We start from the raw sequence: 19,953 nt of genomic DNA on the forward strand, positions 1-19,953 counted from the left end.
GTCTTAACCACTGGACTGTCAGGGAAGTCCCCGAAGGAAAGCTTTTGGAAGAGCCTCTCCGCACCCGTTAATGATGAGACTCAGACCTCATTGGCGAGGATGTGGCAGCAGCCTACTGGATTGTGGAGTTTTCTGAGATGTCACGGACCAGAGCTGTTTTGCAGCCAGGGTGCCAGCCGAGATGAGCAGGAAGCTGCCCACCAGGGTGCTGGTGGGCAGGGACAGATAACTTACCTGTTGGGGTGACAGCAAAACTCACTAGAGGTTGGCAACCACTGGATCCCCTGCGTATAGCTGACAGCCATGCCATGGAGACAATGAAGCAGGCGTATTGGAACCAGGAAGAGAAACTCCTGCCTCTGCTCTTCCTTGAAATAGCCCTCCAGTACCCTCTATTTTCAGACTGATGCTGTACTCGCCAGCAAAGGGAAAATGTTTATGGGTCCAGAACCAATTTTACAAAACAAGCAAAGAATTGTCGACTTCAAGCTGAGAGGCAAAAAATCGATAACTGACAAATGTTGACTTTGCAATGAGGTGGCCTGTGGAAAATTCCATAGATTTGATCACTCCAACATTTGCACTCCAACATTGGCAACTTAACTTCTGTTATTGTTTAGACTTTTCCAAACTTCTTTCAGCTAAGAGTGGAAAGATGACTTAGTTCTGGGTGATGAGATATGCTAGTTCTCCTTCCATTTTCTTCCCCTTTTCCCTGGAATGTGCACAAAATGACTGAGGCTGCAACACCCATCTTACCAGTGATAGGAAAAGGCTACGATGATCACACATCAACATAATTAAATGTATATATATTTATATATAGCTTTAAAATGTGTATATTATAAAAGAACACTCTTGGTGATCGTCACTGAGTCTACGTAAGTGTTACTAAAAAGACATTTATATCTAGATTTACAAAATTCATTTATGTAAACGAATATGCTTTGAATTGTGAGTTTACCCACTGTTTATTTTACATGGAATCACACTCAGATGTATCATGATATATAACAACTTTTTATTCCTGTGACTTTAATATTCTCTATGAATTCTTTGAGTCCATTCCATCCTTCCAGCATTTGGATGGCAGAGGGCAAGAAACTAAATATTAGTCCAATTTGGCCCAATAGAGTAATTTAAAGAATCCTTTAATATGTCAGGTTTTCATAATTCCTTGAGTTCCCCCTTGTCTTCTCCAACATGTTTTATGGATGTATAAGGAACTTGCGTTACCTTGTGGCCCTAGGGGTTAAGAGGGAGCCCTGACTTATATTTAGGTAACAAAAGTGGCTGGTGTCTGCAGCTCTGTGGTTATCAGTCTGGTCACTAGGAGTTCTGCTGGCATCTGCAGCTAAAACCTACCATTTGCTGTAACCAGTTGCAGCTTGATTTAGGTCTGGTGGTTTTGCTTAGCTGACCAGACCCTGCATCATCTCTTTCTGTCTCTGTCAATCCCTCTGAGATCTTCCATATGCTTCAAATGATGCCTTGGCCAAGGCTAGCTACCCTGCAGACTCTAATTCAAGGTCGTCTGTATTTTTGCCATTGTGGTCCTTGTGACTTGACCCCTAGCTCTCAACGTAGAGCTTCCATATGCTTCAAATGATGCCTTAGCCAAGGCTAGCTACCCTGCAGACTCTGATTCAAGGTCGCCTGTATTTTTGCCATTATGGTCCTCGTGACTTGACCCCTAGCACTCAACGTAGATCTTGCTTGCCCCTAAAATGATATACATGAACTTCCTGGTCCTCGTATACAATATAGGAGCCAAGGAAGACTTACCAGTGCTAAGAAAACCCTTCCTACCTGACCACACTATTTGATCCTCTTTGCTGGCCTGGAGCCATCCCATATTGTCTTGGGCTGCCTTGCACAAGCAGGATCCTCCCAGGATCCCAAACAGGAGGTAGGAAAACAATACTTGTTTTTTGTCATCCCTCTCAATCTACCAAACCTTCCTCTCTGCCTGCAAGACTTTGGCCTGGAGTTCAGTGGTCAGGGCATAGGTCACTACATTCTGACCTCTCTCCTATAGGCCCTTCTTCCTTCCACAGTCTCCTGGGGTTGGAAGGGACAGACTTGCCACTCTCCCTTCTTCCAGCCTTCCCCACAGCTCATTGTTTCCTCATTCTAAGGTGGGACCTGCTCTCCCGGAGGGCTGGGTTATCCTCTAATCAGATTAAACATCCCTCCTCATGAAGGAAACAAGAGAGGGGGAAGTATTCTGTCACTACAAGTAACATCTATGTCAATAGGTATAAATTTGTGTCAAAATGTCCAATGCCTATTGTGTGTGTGTATGTATATATTTATACCATAGTTTCTTTAGGAAAATCTTTATTGATGGACATTTACTAGAACATTCCTCTGCTTATTTCTTTTTGCATTTGTACTGTTATCTTTTTTATGCATAGTTCTGTAAGGCTTTTACATAAAAGTTTAAACATATTTTATAGTTCGATGCATATTAGCTAATTCTCCATTTAAAAAGTCAATGTATACTTCTACCAACAATGCATAGGAGTTTCTGTTTCCTTTGCCAATACTGGATTTTGACTTTTATCACTGCCAATTTAATAAAGTGAACAATTCCATCTAAATTTTATCTAATTTTATTTTTAGGAATTTGAACATCTTATATTGGCCATTTGTATTCTTTAATGACTTGCCTAGTTCAATTTGCCTAGTTCATTTTATTATAATTATTATTCATATGGATTTGTAAAAAATCCTTGTGTATGCTAGGGAAACAAACCCTTTGGCATCAGTGATGCAATTATCTGCCCTTGTTTGCTCTTGTCTTTCCAACATATTTATGGAGATTTTGAAATATGCTGACCTTTCCGTTTTTTCTGGTTATATTTTTCAGTAACTTCTTTTTTGATTTCTTCTTTGCATGACTTTAAAAATAGTCATCCATATTTCTTTTGATATTTTAGGGTTTCTTTTGTAACTTTTAATATTGAAGCCATCTGGAATCTATTTGATATAAGCAGTAAATTTGATATCCAGCTTAAGATTTTATAAAATGGCTAACAAGTTATTCCAATAGCATTTATTCAATAATTCACTTATCTCTCCCTGTTAAGTGCCATCTTACCACATATTAAGAGTCTTCACATGTACTTGGGCCTATTTCTTGACTATTGATGCCATCTGATTTCTCTCTCTCTTTGTAATCCTGTATAGTATTTATTGCATGGCTTAAGTAGCTATAAATTACTTTTATTTTTCAGCTGTGGCTCTTTTTGCTTAATTTTTATCCAACTAAATAGTGAGTCATTTTGGCATGTTTCAAAAAATAGCAAATTGGGATTTTAAATGAGTTTAAATTAAATTTGTAAATAGTATAGGGGAAAATGATACTTTGATAATTTGAGTTTTCCTGCCAAACAATGAGGCATATGTCTTCATTTGTGTGGATTTAAAAAAAATGTCCATTAATAAAATTTTGTTATACAGGGTTTACCTATTTCTCGCTAATTTTATTTCTAAGAATTTCATATTTTTCTATTATATTTGCTAATGGCATATTTTCTTTCATTTTCTAAGTATTTCTTTTTTTCATATAGGAAAGCAATATCTTTTGGCAGAGTAATTTTAATACCTTACTAAAATTTCTAATTGGACCTCAAATTCTTGTACTTTTTTTTAGTACTTAAGCTAGATATCGATGGTTTGTTTTCTCATTCATTCATTCAGCTATCTAACGAGGGGTAGAGAGTGAGCTGGGGCCATGGGCAGCTGTGCTCTTGCCACTGTCCTCCCAAGTCTGATGACCTCCTGTCACTGTGGAAATTGATTTCATGAAGCACGATCAGTGTGAAGCTCCACAGCTTATGGGCTGTCTTTTCTTTCTCCAGTTCACTTTATTCAGCGGCTCTCAGGCTACTTTTCCCCGTTCTCCTCCAGCCCAGGTTTGCCATCAAGTCTCAACTCAGCCAGCGGTTCTGATCAATGAAAAGAGGAATTGCTTGGCCTCAAATTCTCTCCCTCAGTTCTGCATCCCAGTCAGTCCCTGTCTTTATCCGTCTTGGTGAGGGTACTTACTAGGTTCTTCAAACTTGTTCACATATTGATATTTCCCACATACTACACTGACTTTGTGATTGAGGAAAATACCCTGAATTTGTACTTTAAATTTAATTGAATATGACAGATATTCTCCATTCATTCAATTCCTAGTTATTCTCTTAAGTTTATGATGGGGGTTGTGACTGTTCCTTGTTGTTTTTCATATATTTTTGTTTATGTTTGTTCACTTGGCTGATTTAAGAAAGGTAAAAGAGCGTACATTTACTGTTTTCCTACAAAGCCACACATACTTATTTTAACAAGCACTCAATATTAGCTTTTATCATTATGCTTTCTTTGAGCGTCATTTCTTTATGTTTTTCAATCTTACTCTTTCTTCAAGGTATGGAAACTAAATTGTTTTGCATGTATAGATGCATTTATAAAACCTTTGTTTTTATTATTCGTATATATGGTTCTTTCTTAATTAAAGCAGTTTTATTTTAACCCTCGATACTAGTATTCTCGCATTAAGATACGAAAGTTTTATCTTTGTAATAACGACCATTTTTCTATTTCCTGTTGCAGTTCTTGACATAGAGTGTTCATTAAAAAAATGTCTGTATGGATGCATATATATTTCGAAGATGGGGTCATATATTCTTCCTCAGTACATAAAAATTTTTTAACTTATATATTATAAATCTGGAGGAGCCACATTAGACTTTCAATAGTGGCAAAGTCTGATTCTCAAAATATGTAATGCTTCTTTTATATATTGTTTCATGTTTTAGAATAAATATATAATTAAGCAAACGTTTACAATAATATTCCAGTATTATCTGAAATGCCAGTTCACACATTTTACATTCTCAGAGGCTGTATGATGCAGATGAAAGAGGAAGTGTAGATCTTAACAGACCTCAGCATGAACCTCCCATTGAAAACACTAGGGATTAATCTTTCAATCAAATAGAGCTATTGCCACTCAAGCACATTATAAATTGCTAACATATATTGAGCACTCACGGTATACCAAGTGCTGTGCTAAACCCTTGATTCTCATTATCTCCTTCCATTTTCACAACAAACCTGTGAGGTAGATGTTATCACCTATTCTACACTTCAGCTAGAAATATTTTAGTTTTGCTTCATTATGTCTAGGACTTCCCTCTAAGTATTATTTTTCTTAAGATTCTTAATTAGGATGGACATATCCGTATAGATGTTTGCTAAAGAATGGTTACCTTAAAGTAAGGGTAAGCATAGAATATAGACACTGAACTATCTCATAATTAATTATTTGGTAAAGTTAAATACAACCCATTCAGAGCAAAGCAATATTAAGAGTAATTTCCATACTATATTACTTTTCTTTAATAAAACCCATCGATTTCCTCTTTGAAACATACTTTATTTTAAAGCTAGTCAATATAACTATTTATTTTTATTAAACAAATTATTTTCGGTTAACGGAAAGAGTGGTAGATTTTCCGTTGTTGATACATGAAAGAGATTTGACCCATAAAAAGTGGCTGTTTCGTAGATTCATTTGCTGGGTAAACTGTCAGGTAACCTCCATAAATGGGCTGTCGTGTTATTTCATTTATTTTTATTATTTAAACTCAAATTAACTCTACAGTTTCACAATTTATCTCTCATGAATCTGAGCCGTTAAGTAAGACAGAAGAAAAGGTACAGTTCCATTCGGCTCTAACATATCATTGGCTGTCAGGTAAACCTTGTTATGCTGTCCATCCTCATTTAACTATCCCACAAGATCTCTTAATGAAGTTAAGCCCCAAGTTCACTCCAATAATTCTGTGGCAAGAGTTTGTGCAATGTAACAATTCATCACTTGTCAGGAAGGCACTTTTAGTTTATACATTTAATAAGGGCATCCTCTAGCTTGGTTAATTAGAAGTGAACAGTTTGCATATTTACTAAATGCAGAGTGTCATTGCCACCACGGCCTATTGCCTACATGAATTATTTCTCTATCTGCAATAAACAGCTGGGTAATTATTACTGCCATAATCAGATAAATTCCCTCTGTAAGGCTTTTTCTTACATGGCAATTCTTTGAACTCATCCAAAGCTGAACAAAATTTATGAACTCCAGCAGCGAGACCACTTTTTCATACTAGGGTGTCCCTGTTCCCTGTTTCAAGGACGTAAAGTGAAGCACCATAGATATTGTGTAAATAAGGAGAATAAATATGATTACCTAAAGATAATGTTTCAATAAACCACATTTTAAAAATATAATGTTCCGATCTCAGCCAACTAAATGATAGCAGTTTGGCTTTATCGAATTGTATCCAGGTGACAGGCTCTTTTCATAAGGGCTAGCCTAAGACATAAAGAAAATAACATTTTAGTTTTCAAGGACCAAACTAGTCTGCAGTGTTAACTGTCTGCATGACTTTCTTTCTGTAGAATCACTTTATATATGAAGAGACACTGATTATAGCAATTAATTTGGTAGAATTTAGATAATAACATACTAGAGTGTCTAACTTAAAGTACAGCATGTAATCTTTCTTTTAAAAACAGTCTATTATTTATCCATCATTAGTAATTAATGACATAATCCATATAATCACTTTAAAATATGGAATGATATCACCTATTTGATCACAGCCTTTTTACGTTATTTTTATTTTTACCAAGAATGCACTACCTTTAACAATTTGCTATTTCAAAACATTTTTAAAGCCAAGTATATAAAAAGGAAAAAAACCCTTCATTCCTGAGATAGAATTAATAAACGGAAAAAGCTTATTACATCGGGTATAATTTTGTTATATATGTATCTGTATATATTTTTAATTTTTTTCAAATTTAACTCTTTATACAATGAATTTCAAGAAGTTTACAAAAGACGTTTATGAGTAAAAGAAACAAGGATCATGGTAAAGGAAAATACAGAATGATAACTCTGATGGTATGATTGATCAGGAGATGTGATTAGTTAAGCATGTCCCATTGTCAAAATGGAGAAAACATAACTGCATATGCAAGAAACAGCTTTTCTAGAAATTTCGGGAAATTTCACATATGAATCCTCAATAGGAGACACAGTAATGTAGTGAACAATGACTTCTTTAACTTTTTTTTTTTTTAAACAGATAAAAGCTCTCTGAATTTCAAGTTTCTCTTTTTTGTGGTGATATTTGGGGGGAAAAAAGAGCCAAAACGTAGCAATAAACTGTTACTCATTTGAAAGCAAGGGACTAAAATATGTTGGTTTGTGGACTTAGCCTCGTGGTTGTCCAACTTGGAGGAATGGATGGATTAGAAGTTCTTATCTCTCACTTATCCTAGCTGATCCTTTGATAGGAGGTGGGTGGAAGAGAGTTGTTTTTTTGTGTTTTCTTTCCCTGTTTAATTCAGTGCTAAGGATTGGTAATGCTGTTTTTAGTATTGCTGATTGAGAGTAAATTTATATAGTGGAAATCAGATTTGGGTACCTGATATCTTAATAATACACATTTACAGTCATACTTGAAGTTACGTTTTAAGTTACTGTGAAAGTGTATTGAGAAAATGTAACTATTGCTAAAAAATTATTTAAAGTACCATCCAACCGGCTATTTGCCCTTCACCTTATTTGACCTTTTTGAAGCACATGACAGTGTTGATTACTTTCTTCTCTACTCTCTCTTATAACTTAGCTTCTCTGAAGGCACTCTCTCCTGGCTTCCTTTCTACTTTTCTCTCATTTCCTCTCCATTTCTTTTGTGGACTCACCTTTATTTGCCTGATCTTGAATATTAGTATTCTCTCTTTGATGCACTTGCCTTTTCATTCTTTATCCTCTGGACAGTCTCCTCCACTTCAGTGACTTCTGTTACCACTTATGTTTTGATGATTTATAAATCTGAATATTCTCCAGCCAAGAATGTTCTGATTATTATAAACATTTATTCAAATGCCTGCTAACACTGCCACTTGGACATCCACAGACACCTCAAATTAAGCATCTTTATGTGTGAAATAATAATTTTTTCCCCAAATGTCTTCTTCTTATGGTGAATTGGACCATTTTTCATTTCGGTGCCCAAGACAGAAACATGGGGTTCATACTAAAGATGCTTTTCTCCATTCTGTTGATGACCAAGCTCTATCACTTCTTTTCCTAGCCCTCTGTTCTCATTCTTCATCAAGCTATCCTTCCTTCTGCTGCCTGAATGACTCTAAAATACAGATCCGATTAATGTAATCTGTTGTATTTCCTTCCTTTTAAGGTTTCCCTAGTAAAAGGTGACTTAGAGATCCTAGAAATATGTAAACTATAAACATGAGGATTATATTTGAGAGCATCTTCTTGGCATAAGAAATAAGCAAACCCAAAGTAAATGCATTATATTCTTAAATAGTTATAATACTTAAAAGCTTGGATCGTTGAGAAAAAATTGTTAACAGGTGTCTTAGTTAAAATATTATTGTAGAATGGGAATTCCTAAAGAGTGTGTGTGTGTATATATAGAGAGATACAACTAACAGATGCGTGTATATATATATATATATATATATATATATATATATATATATATATATATATATATATAATAGAAATTTTGTGATGAAGAGGAAATGTATGCAGTGGTGTCATAGTACAAAAGCAGTGAATTTAAAAAGCATCACTTTTTTAAAAATACTTTTTTCGTTCCCCCTTTGTAATGCCTTTAAGCTTTTTCCGTCTTGTTTCTCTTCTAATCTGTCTATTTCCTCTCTCAGGAGTGACATTGGAGAGAACTGAGAGAAAATCACCCCAGTTTCTATCTCTCTCTGTTCTTTCTACTGCTATTTTGTAGTCTTTTCTTATCCTGGCTAAGAATACATAGGATAAGATTCTGTTTAGCATTCATATGAAAGAGATATCTAAGATCAATTATAAAATAATTGGTCAATAAATAGTTTTCCCAAACTCATTTATTGAAGTTACATGTGATAGACTGCTTTAAAATAGTTGCCATCATCCTATGGTACGTCAGTGCTTTATGATAGCATCAGGATTAGTTTAGAGAGGTCCCTGATCTGAGTTGAGTGGATTGCATGAAAAAGCAACCACAATTATTTTTGCTTTAAAGTGAAGTTAACACATTTTAAATAAGAGACGATGTGTGATTTTGGAGTAAACGCAAAGTAAATAAGATCTTACAATTCTTTTCATTTGAAATGGGAACTTTAGGTGCTCAACTCTGAACTCTACCCAAAACAAAACTTCACAGTAACTTGATCCTCATTCTCCACAGCTGAATGAATTACTGTGAAGATACACTCTCAAGGGAGAGAGAATGTGATGTGCCTTGATCTACCTTTTTGCCAGAAAGCCCCCATGCTGTGTCTCAAAGTCACTGTCTGTAAAGTCATTTCATTTCACAAAGAAGAACAGGAACCTTGTTAATGATACCTGCCCCTTACCAACCTCAGGGGGATGTTGTGAGGATGAACTAATTGGGAGCTCCTGAAAATGATGCACTGAGTCAATATATTTTATTATTATGCCTATTATTGTACTTAGCTCACTGTTGCTCTCAATTATTGGACATCATATATGTTACATAAAATTTTACTTCCTTTTATAGAAGTTGTCCAGAATAGTAAAAAGAAAATAATTTTACAGTGATACATGTGCATATGTTTAGAAAGAATGCTATGCAAAAAATTCTTTTCAACTGAGTCTATTCAAAAGAGCCAGAAGAAGAAAAAAATTGATTTTCATGAATGATCTTTCAATGGAGTCTTATTGCTTTTTAAAACCATGAAAAGTACGCAAATGAAATAATGGAGCAATTGGATGCTCCCTTTTTACGATCAGAGTGAAGTCATGGTACTGTAATTTTATGACATTGACCATTATCTTCTTTTTTCACTTTTTTTATTCTCAAAATATCTAGTCTATAGCATACAAATTTGCTAGCATTACCCTTCGAGAGACTATTCACCCTTGGTCAGGGAGCCTTTCTTCTGCTCTAAAGTGCATTGCCCCCAACTTGCTGTTGATAGATCAAGTCAACCAAAGAAAGCTGGAGTTTTTTGTGAATAATCCATCCTCGTTTCATTACCACTCCCCTCCATCCCAGCTTGCTCGCTTTAGTGAAAGCTCGCTTTAGTGATCTGATGATGAAGAAGAGTAGCGATAGTTCATTTAAACTTTTCCAAAACAAAGCAGCTTTTCCCTTTTGAGGACTTTGGGAAAATAATATGGATACTACAATATTCAAAGTTACAGGAAAAAGGTCTATCGTTATCTAAATAAAATATTGGCTTAGGCAAAATTTATGGTATGAGTATAGTATTGTGCTTAAAGGCATGGATTTTGGTGTCAGACCTAGATTCAAATTCTAACTCTGCCACTTTCTAGTTTGAGAGTTTGGGCAGAGATCTCACCTCTGTGAAATGGGTGTGGGTAATATCTGCATCACAGGACTGTGAAAGGATTAAATGAGGTATTGTAGATGTCTTAGCCAGGAAGCTCTTGGAAACAAAACGTAAGTCAAGGATTAAACTGCCAATCCTTTATTTGGGTGGTTCTAGCTCAGGACAACGAGGGTGAGGGAGTGAAGTGTCAGAGATGGAAACAGACTCTGAGACAGTGATTTGGTTCGTGAGTGTCTTTGGGGAGCGTTGGGGGAATAACATCTCTAAGGGAGTGGAAGAGGAAAGCAGAGGGAGGAGATGAGCCTCATCGGAAGTCTCAGCCAATCTCAGGAAGCTCTGGACTTTGGATGGGCCTTGAGAGTAGCTCTAGATTGACACAGAGGCTCTGGGCCTGTGTATTCCTTCAACCACCAGTCATTGGATGCAGACTGGGGGAGAGGGTGACAAAACCTGGGGTGGGGCAGCTGATTTTCTCCAGTGGGATGTAGCTTGAGCTGTCAGCCACCAACAGTCAGGACAGCTGTATTGGGTGCTTTGGTCCTATAGGAAGGATGTGATAGGATGACCTCCTGCAGCCCTGGACCACTGCTTCACATCACGTTCCAGAGTGACTCAGCCTAGTGGAGCAGGTGTGCATTCTTTTGTTAGCCACATAGGTTTTCTCCCAATCTGCAAGGAGACCTCTCAAAGCAGTATGTGAAAGACAGTAAAAAAGGGAAATTCATTTGCATGAATCTCTTCTGTCTTCTGTTTCCCACTGGTCAAGGTTTACCCCATGCTTCCTGCCTCTTAGGAAGCCAGATTTCTTGCTCTGCCTTGTGGGAAATCTCATCCGTAAAGTGCACACTAGTGGAGAGAGAAAGGAGAAGATCATTGACGGGATTTAAGAAAGCATAAACGATTCCTATTCAGTTATGTAGATAAAGCAAGTAACCTAGTACGCAGCTCACAGGAAACAGTCTCTAATGTAGCACCTTACTGTGTGCCAGCCACTACTCTAAGCACTTTACATAGATTAATCTCTTCAGTCCTCACAATAGCTTGATGAAGAAGATACAAATGCTGATAATATATTTGCATTTTACAGATGAGGATATTGAGGCTCAAAGATTAAACAGCTAGTAAGTAGCCCAGCAGAGATTTTATAATCAGGTGTAATTTCAGAGTCTATGTTGTTTAACTGCTCTACGATATTGCCTCCAAGTGGCTATTATTATTTTTATTATTGTTATCACTAGAATATGTAAATATTTTATTATCATTATAGATATCATTAGCAAAATATATTCAAATATGTAAAGCTTTACATAGTTTCAGTAATTTTTGCCTTTATTTTAAAACTAATATCACAAAATGTTTTGTATATATAAAAACTGGTACAGAAAGTCTGGGGACTTATCCTTGTTTCTCTAACTATATAATAGGAAACAGGATCATAAGATAAAAGAAAATATGCATGGTTCCTTCAATAAAAGTAGCTTCTGCATAGTATTTCTTGTATCAGCATGACTATAGCCAGGTCTGTGGTTAGAGAATCTGCAAATCTAGGGATTCTAATTCCATTTCTACCATTAACTGATTTGTTATTCAGAATGGGTCATTTCATCTCTTTATGTGTTTTCATATTTGTAAAATAGGTTAATTAATTATACCTATCCCATATATATCACAGGATTTTTCTTGAAGATAGAAATAAGTCAATACACCTGAAATTTAAAAAAAATATATTCATAACAACCTGAAACTATTTGGAGAAATTTTTAATTGTTTAAAAAGCATTTTAAAAATTGCTGGATTAAAAAATAGGTAAATTTTATATTTTTGCAGGGAACCCTAGTTACAATGGTTTCCAGCTTTTAATCTTAATGGGATCATAATTTTTTACTGCATCCTTTACATTGAGCCATATCTTCATCTAGATTGCTATAACAAAAACCTGTATATCAAGGATAAATAATTTATTCAGCTCTTCCTACTTGGTTATTTAACAAAGAATATTTAACATAAATATAATTGTGGTGTTCAATACAACTGTATACTCTCAAGTAGGGCAATAAATCAGTTAGGAACCTTAGATTGATTTTTTTCAATAATTATATGAATTGACTAAATTAATTATTTTTGTGGTTTGAGATTACCCCAGATTAGTTTTTCTAGGGTTTTGTCAAATTTCTTGGATTTATTTGTAGGGCTTCCCAGTTCCTTCTAGACTTACTCTGTGTTTTCTTTATATACTGGAAACTGACATTCTTTTACATCTCTCTCAGTTTTAACTCTCCTTGTCAAGCTCCCCAAGTACACATTGTTTTAATTTTGTATTTCCGTATCCTGAAGATGGATGGTTTTTACTACTTCAAGTAATTTCCACCCTCATTTTGTATCCAAGTCCTATTTACTTCTTTGTACCTTGCCTGTTCATGTATGTGTTCAATTTTATTGGGCCTTTTTTCTTTCTTATGTAAGATCTCTTCATATTCATTAAATTATTTATAGAACACAAACTTTGTAGATGTGTTTTTTAATTTTTTTGATTACTCGGAAAATTCCTGTCCTTATCTTTGGAGTAACATAAAATTGGATACATGCATATCTGAGTAATTATCCTTATAGCGGCAGTTCATGGGTTATTTTAAATTATCTTAAAGACTTATAAGAGGAATTAGAGAAGAGATATTTATTTTTTACATAATATCAAAAGTAAAGGTGAAAATGACGTATTCACTTCCTTATGTAACATATGATTGTTACTTTTCCTGGTAAAAATTCTCATTTATTCATATGTAACTGCCTTGAAATTTGTACCTAAGGACAAAGAAAGGTCACCAATCCCTTTAACTCCTGGTTCTTTGTCAAAAATGGACACAGTTAATGAGGTTTGTTTGGTACAGAACAAATTCTCAGACACAGATAGAGATCCTTTCAATGGAAACAAATTTGTTTGGCTTTACCAGGTTACTTAGCGATTAATAATAGCCTTGAGATGCAGGTCAGTAAGGTCATTGTACCAGCCTGCCAGCACAATCTAAATGTGCAGCCAGCCCAGCTCCGTGGGTGCAGAAGCCCCCAAAATACTATGCATAAAGTAGAACAGGCTATTTTCTGACTCCTTTTTTCATATTAATAAGCAATTTTCAAGAGAAGGGTGGCAAAATGAGGGCCATGCCACTCCAAGTAATTCATTTATTTTGCAATTTAATCTTATGTTGGAAAAAATAGCTCTGCTGCAATAGCAGAGCATGGTGATTTTTAAACGTCAGAGTGTTTCATAAGTAACCTTGTATGAAGTATTGTATTAGTAGCCTTTAACAGAAAATTGCGACAAAAATATTTCCAGTCATTGAAGTAGAAATGAGAATCTTTTTTTTTTTTTTTTTTTAATCTTTGGAATTCTCCCCTCTACTTTCCCCTGCTATCTTTGAGGTATGTGCCCAGATGCTTTACTTAAAATTGTACTTATAGAACTAGACACTAAGTTACATATCTGTTTTTTAAAAGCATAAAGTACAATTTCAAAACATTATTTTAACATGAGTGGTTAAACTTGTTCTATGAAAATAAAGGATTTATTCTTCCATAACTTGATAATATTCTATTTAGCAGGTATTTGTCACAAAGTATATTTTAAGAGGTGATTTTTTTGTTTAAATTTTTAAAATACATACACATAAGTGATGAAAATTTCATTATTTTAATGGAATTTATTACACTTAGAAAATTGTGAACTTATGCACCCAATTTGGCTTTTATTCTAATTATCGATATAATTGAACAAAATGTCAACCTTTCAAGTACAGGATAATATATGTAATCTTGTTGATATTATTTAAACTGTTTAACTGAAGTAAACTTAGAATAAATTAAGTATATGTGTAAAAACCCATCACACTTTTTAAATTAGCCTGTTAGTGTGTAAAGTAAACAATGAGAACTTGGTAAATACCAAATTTAAAGGAAATCAATAGCCCAGTTGTTTTCTTAGGATATTTAACTCAGTCCAAAATAGCCAAAGAAAATGATAGCATAGTAATTAACTTACTTTGCATTTGATACAGTTCCTCAGCTATTGAACTGATTATAATATGTAGATACTTGATTCTCAAAATTTCACCACGAAAAATCACTTAAATGCTTTTTAAAGATTGCAAAGATTCCCCTAGAATGTGCCGGTAAGTTCGATTCCACCACTGATATTGATGGATGTGGACAATGGTTACCCCTCAAAAACTTACTTGATTCGCATCAGTGAAAGAATTAAAAGGTTAGCAGATTTTTCGTATCATGAATAACTGCAAACTGATTCCTGCAGGAAGGCTCTGGAGGAGTTTGCAGAGATGAAAGAAAGGGAAGAGAAGAAGGCCGACCTGGAAAGGGAGGAGAAGAAAAGAGATTACCAAGCCCGAAAGATGCATTACCTCCTCAGCACAAAGCAGGTTGGTCTACCTGTCCCTGACAGCTCGCGGAAGCCACTTGGGCACCCAGCCTGACAGAGATAAACTAGCAGGCTGAATGGGACATGACTTGTTGAAAAGACATCACAAAGGCACTACTTCGAGTTCAGTTCCGTGCTGCTGTGTAGGTGCACGCAGGCACCCCGGCTGGTCTGACAGCAGCTTCATAGAGGCAGCCAGGCGAGGCTGGCAGAAAGGTCCAAGTCAGCACTGCGATCCGCCACAAAGGCCATAACCTTCATTTCCAAATCCAGCCTGAGTGGCTTATTGTTGTGTTGTGAATTGATCAAGAACTAAGAAGTTATTAAGCTGAGGTCACTTTCATGTTTTCTCTGTTAATCAAGTGAATGTTGAGATTAAAACCATTCTTGCATCCTTTCTATTCTATTAATCTAATAAATTCCGAGGCAAGTTTTCATGTATAGCTTTTAAACATACTGCTTGAGCAGTTGCATCTTCGTATAGAAATATAAATGTGGGATTTGGAATACTTAGAAATTTCTTTTCTGATACGTGGGAAGATTTTACTGCTTCAGATCTTGTCATGGTTGCTAAGAAAAAGAATTGCATGTCGAATATTCTGCTCACAAAGAAATACGGTTAAGAAAAGCATGAATTTGGGGGATGAGATGTGTTTTGTTACTTGAGCTTGAGGCTGGAAACTAGCTATTTCTTGGTTTTTATTCTCTCTCCTAGACTTCAAGTCCAGTCTTAGAGTTCTAGCTGAGTCGCATATGCAGATGTCTTCGACAGGGAGGGGCAAGTGAAGTCCCAGTGGGAGAGGGTGAGAGCTGAGACTGAATGTCTTCCTTAGAGGCATCCAAAGTTGAAACCATATTAAGTACTGGGCTGGCCATGTAAGTTTGGAAAACAGGCCTCCTGTACCTCTAGCTTCTATTTGGTAGTTGAAATGATAATAATGATGACTATCGTAATATTTACTTGGATTTGGGTAGCTGAATTGTCTTTATTTAACAGGCAAGGAAACTGAAACTCAGATAATTATGTGACTGGTCATAGGCACAAAACTAGTAGTAATAGCTCTGGTATTCAAACTGAGGTCTTTCAACTCTAAATATGCTTAGGTAATAATTTAAAGAGAGTTTTAAAAATAAAAGGTAAAAGTATTTTCACTTTTTATTATAAAATCCATAACAATGTAAATGTTTTAGTCGTTTGATTAGTGGGCTACATTTTAAAGATAGAGAATTACAGATCAAGGATTCTTTTTAGCAAAACATTTTTTTCAAACTTTAGTTACTAGTAATTTCAATTTTGATGAAACTAAGGGGGGCTATAAGTATATCCTGTAATTCTTTAAACCTAGTAATAATTCTTGGGGACAGTTTTTTCTGTGATAACTTTGAACTCTCTTTATACTTTGAAACTTAATCTGAGTTCTAATTGTGTGGTTTATACTTATGATTGGTAGTGTGATAGACAAAGCTATCTTAAAAATGGTGAAATCAGGGGCTTCCCTGGTGGCGCAGTGGTTGGGAGTCTGCCTGCTAGTGCGGGGGACACGGGTTCGAGCCCTGGTCTGGGGGGATCCCACATGCCGCGGAGCGGCTGGGCCTAGTGGGCCATGGCCGCTGAGCCTGTGCGTCCGGAGCCTGTGCTCCGCAGCGGGAGAGGCCACAACAGTGAGGGGCCCGCGCGCTGCGATGAAGAGTGGCCCCCGCTTGCCACAACTAGAGAAAGCCCTTGTTAAAAAAAAAAAAAAAAATGGTGAAATCAGATTTAACTGAAACATCTGTTAATTCTGTCTTATCCAGGGTTATTTAGTTATTGGGTATATAGTGGAATAATTTAGAAAGACCATAAAAGCTTGGATGTTTTACTAATAAAAATAATATAATAGCACATATCCACGAGTGCTTACCATGTATCAGAGAGTATGATAGATATTTTATATACATTATTTTTTAAAGTATTTTGATTTCATTTCGGTTTTTCATTTAAGTGCCTGGTTTAACGAATTATTTCACAAACCTGACCATGTGACTTGGCTCATGGACCTTAACGAATTTTCAAGCAATATTACCATTATGTTTTAGGTATGTTTGTATTAACAATGCATGCTGTCAATGCAGTATCTCTTTTTTTTTTTTTTTTTTGCGGTACGTGGGCCTCTCACCGCTGTGGCCTCTCCCGTTACGGAGCACAGGCTCCGGACGCACAGGCTCAGCGGCCATGGCTCACGGGCCCAGCCGCTCCGCGGCATGTGGGATCTTCCCGGACCGGGGCACGAACCCGTGTCCCCTGCATCAGCAGGCGGACTCTCAACCACTGCGCCACCAGGGAAGCCCCAGTATCTCATTTTTCTCCTGTTTATCCCACGTTGGCTGCTAGTAATATCAGTGTATATAAATTTTAGTTTAGTGATCACTTGTCACCAGAACTTCCTGGCATCCAATAAAATGTTTCTTTTTTGAGGCGCTATGGTACAGTAGAAAGAGTGTGAACATTTACATCAGTCAGAGCTAAGTTGGCATGAAAGCTCTCTCACTTAAGGTAAGGTATTAGGAGATTACCTAGAATCGTCTGAGCCTCTGTTTCCCTCTGCACCTTGAGAGAACATTGTGAGGACTAAATCTAATGTATGTAAAATATTGCCAGGCCCTTAGAGAGCATTCAGTAAATGATAACAATCATATTATTAGAATTTAACCTGTCAAGGATAAACTAAGATTCTACACTTTCATGTTCTTCAATTTGTCTTAGCTGTTGGAAGCATTCATTTTCTCATTTCCTTTCTTTGCTTTTCTTTAGTTATTAAAGAAAATTAATTAGAAATCTTCATAATGGTGTTGCCTACCCTACATTTCACACCTGGCTTCACAGACCTGAGGGCAATACAGAGGAAATGATGTTTTTAAATCACCTCCCTCAAAGAGGAATATTATTAAAATGTCAGGGGTTTTCATTTGAATCTTGCAAGTTGGTGTATTTTGTCACAGTGATCTTTAATATTTGATCACAATTAACTAGAGATAAAAGGGACAGCCCTTTGAAACTATGGGCACACTTTTGTTCCTGAGGGAGGCTTTCTTTTTCCATTCTTTCTTTTCTCCCTCCCTCCCTCCCTCCCTCCCTCCCTCCCTCCCTTCCATCCATCCTTCCTTCCTTCCTTTTCTTTCTTTCATGATAAAATAGAATAGTGGCATCATCCTGGTCTCATCTGTTTACTTTGGTCAAGGGATTGCTTGTACTAACAGGATGGTACTGGAAATTTTTAATGTTTTGTTCCTTATATCCACCAGATTTGCTTTACTTAGCTTTAAATTGGTGCTTTTCATCATGAAATTAAAAAGTCGAATTTTAAAACTGATATTATAGGTACAATTATAAATCAACTTCACCTACACAAAAATATGCGATACTGATATTTACTAAATAGAGTGAATATAAATCTTAACTTTAAAATTCATCAGTTAATTACTCCAAATAACATATTTTTGAGTACCTACAATCTTTCTGCTACTGTGCTAGGACTAGGATCAGGTCATACAAATGTATATTATGCTCCTTAACCACAAGAAGCATTCTATCTAATTTCAGTCTAATGCCAGACAATTTTTGGGGGGGCTGGAAGGAAATTGCCAACTTTCTGTTACAGCTTATATAGGCAGTCTCACTGGAATTAACAACCTTTATTTATGGTTTTGCTGATTCCATTTACTATTTTATTTTAATAAAAATCTTTAAATACTTTTCCAAACCTAAGCAAGAGTCAGAGAATGACAGATACATATTTCATTTCAAGTATTGTTAATGATTTTTTCAGAATGACTTGGCTATTGAGAAGAAATGAAGCTGCAGTTTTAAAAATATTCTTAAGTCATATGTTTATAGATTAATTGCATTGCTTTCTGTTAGAGTTTTGTTTTCAAATTATATTAAATACACATTTAAGTACAAAATAAATGCAAAATATGAATTTATTTATATTGAAAGGCTTGTGTAAGTTTTAATTCTCAATTTGTGCAGATATTTTAAAATTTACTGAAAAACTATTCAAACCTAAGTAATTTTTATAAGAAGTATATGAGGATGAGAAAAGTTTTCTTGAGCTGCTTAAATGGAATAATTCTAACAGCATTGTTAGACAGGAGAAAAACACTATTTTATTGGTGATCTCAATAATTTAGGAATGATGTTAATGTAGTTTCTAGAATACTAATTTCCATAGTTCTAATATAGCTTAATTTAGATGAGTTGAAATAAAACATTAAAGACAAATAAATGCATAAGAAAAGGTGAAGAATTTTGTAAGTTAAGATTGTGAATATGTGAATTCATATACAGATAATAAATGAAGTCATGTGTTTTTTAATGTATTAATTTTAGGATGATTATGCTGATATACTGACATACTCATGCTGACAGCATAGTTTTAAAGTCAGTTTTAAGCCTTTTTTTAGTATAAATCTAATGTACATCTTAAAATCTATTATTAATTTTTAGTGATAATAATTATCTCATTTTTATGCAAGCAAATGTATTAGCATTAATAGGAATTACACAAGTAAATAACTAATAATAAATATAACTAATAAATAAATAAATAAAATAACTAATAATAAAACCCCTCAGGGTTTTATTAATTAAAAAGTTCAAGTCATATTTAAGCACCTTTTGTATATGTTTATTTCAATCAGAAAGCTGAACATGGTAACTTATTTGCATAAATAATCAATCACCATTTACTAGTAGTAATAAGGTTAATTTGTTGCTACAGACATAATAAGATTAGTCAATTATATTTCCCAGAAAATACTATTTGTTATGCACCTCATCACCTGTAAAACAGGATTGGTTTAGCGCCCTTATTAAATGAACACATCAAAAAGTCTCTGTCCCTGTAAAAATTTTGTGAAAACAAAGCTAATTTTAGTTGATTTGAATAAGTAAAATGCAAACTCTGCTTCCATTCGTAAATTTAATTTATCTTTCTGCAAAGACTGATTATTTAATAGTTATTTATTTTGATTCAGTAACCAGTCAAACTAAATCTAACACGTATAGGACATATTCCCTTTGAAGAAAATCTCATTTGCAGATTTGTTTTATTCCAAATAAACAGACTTTCATTCCC

General features: G+C 35.2%; 1 protein-coding gene across 1 annotated transcript in view; it reads left to right on the forward strand.

Moving 5' to 3' along the window:
* The window catches only part of SPATA17 (spermatogenesis associated 17), a 177,811-nt gene that overhangs the window by 57,146 nt on the left and 100,712 nt on the right, over positions 1 to 19,953 (forward strand). Inside the window, exon 6 of the mRNA XM_081254442.1 lies at positions 14,714 to 14,837. Within this exon, the coding sequence (XP_081110568.1) occupies positions 14,714 to 14,837 (124 nt within the window). The remainder of the gene's footprint in view (positions 1 to 14,713; positions 14,838 to 19,953) is intronic.

Source organism: Mesoplodon bidens (genome assembly GCF_964165515.1).
Source record: "Mesoplodon bidens genome assembly, chromosome: 2".
NCBI lineage: Eukaryota > Metazoa > Chordata > Mammalia > Artiodactyla > Ziphiidae > Mesoplodon > Mesoplodon bidens.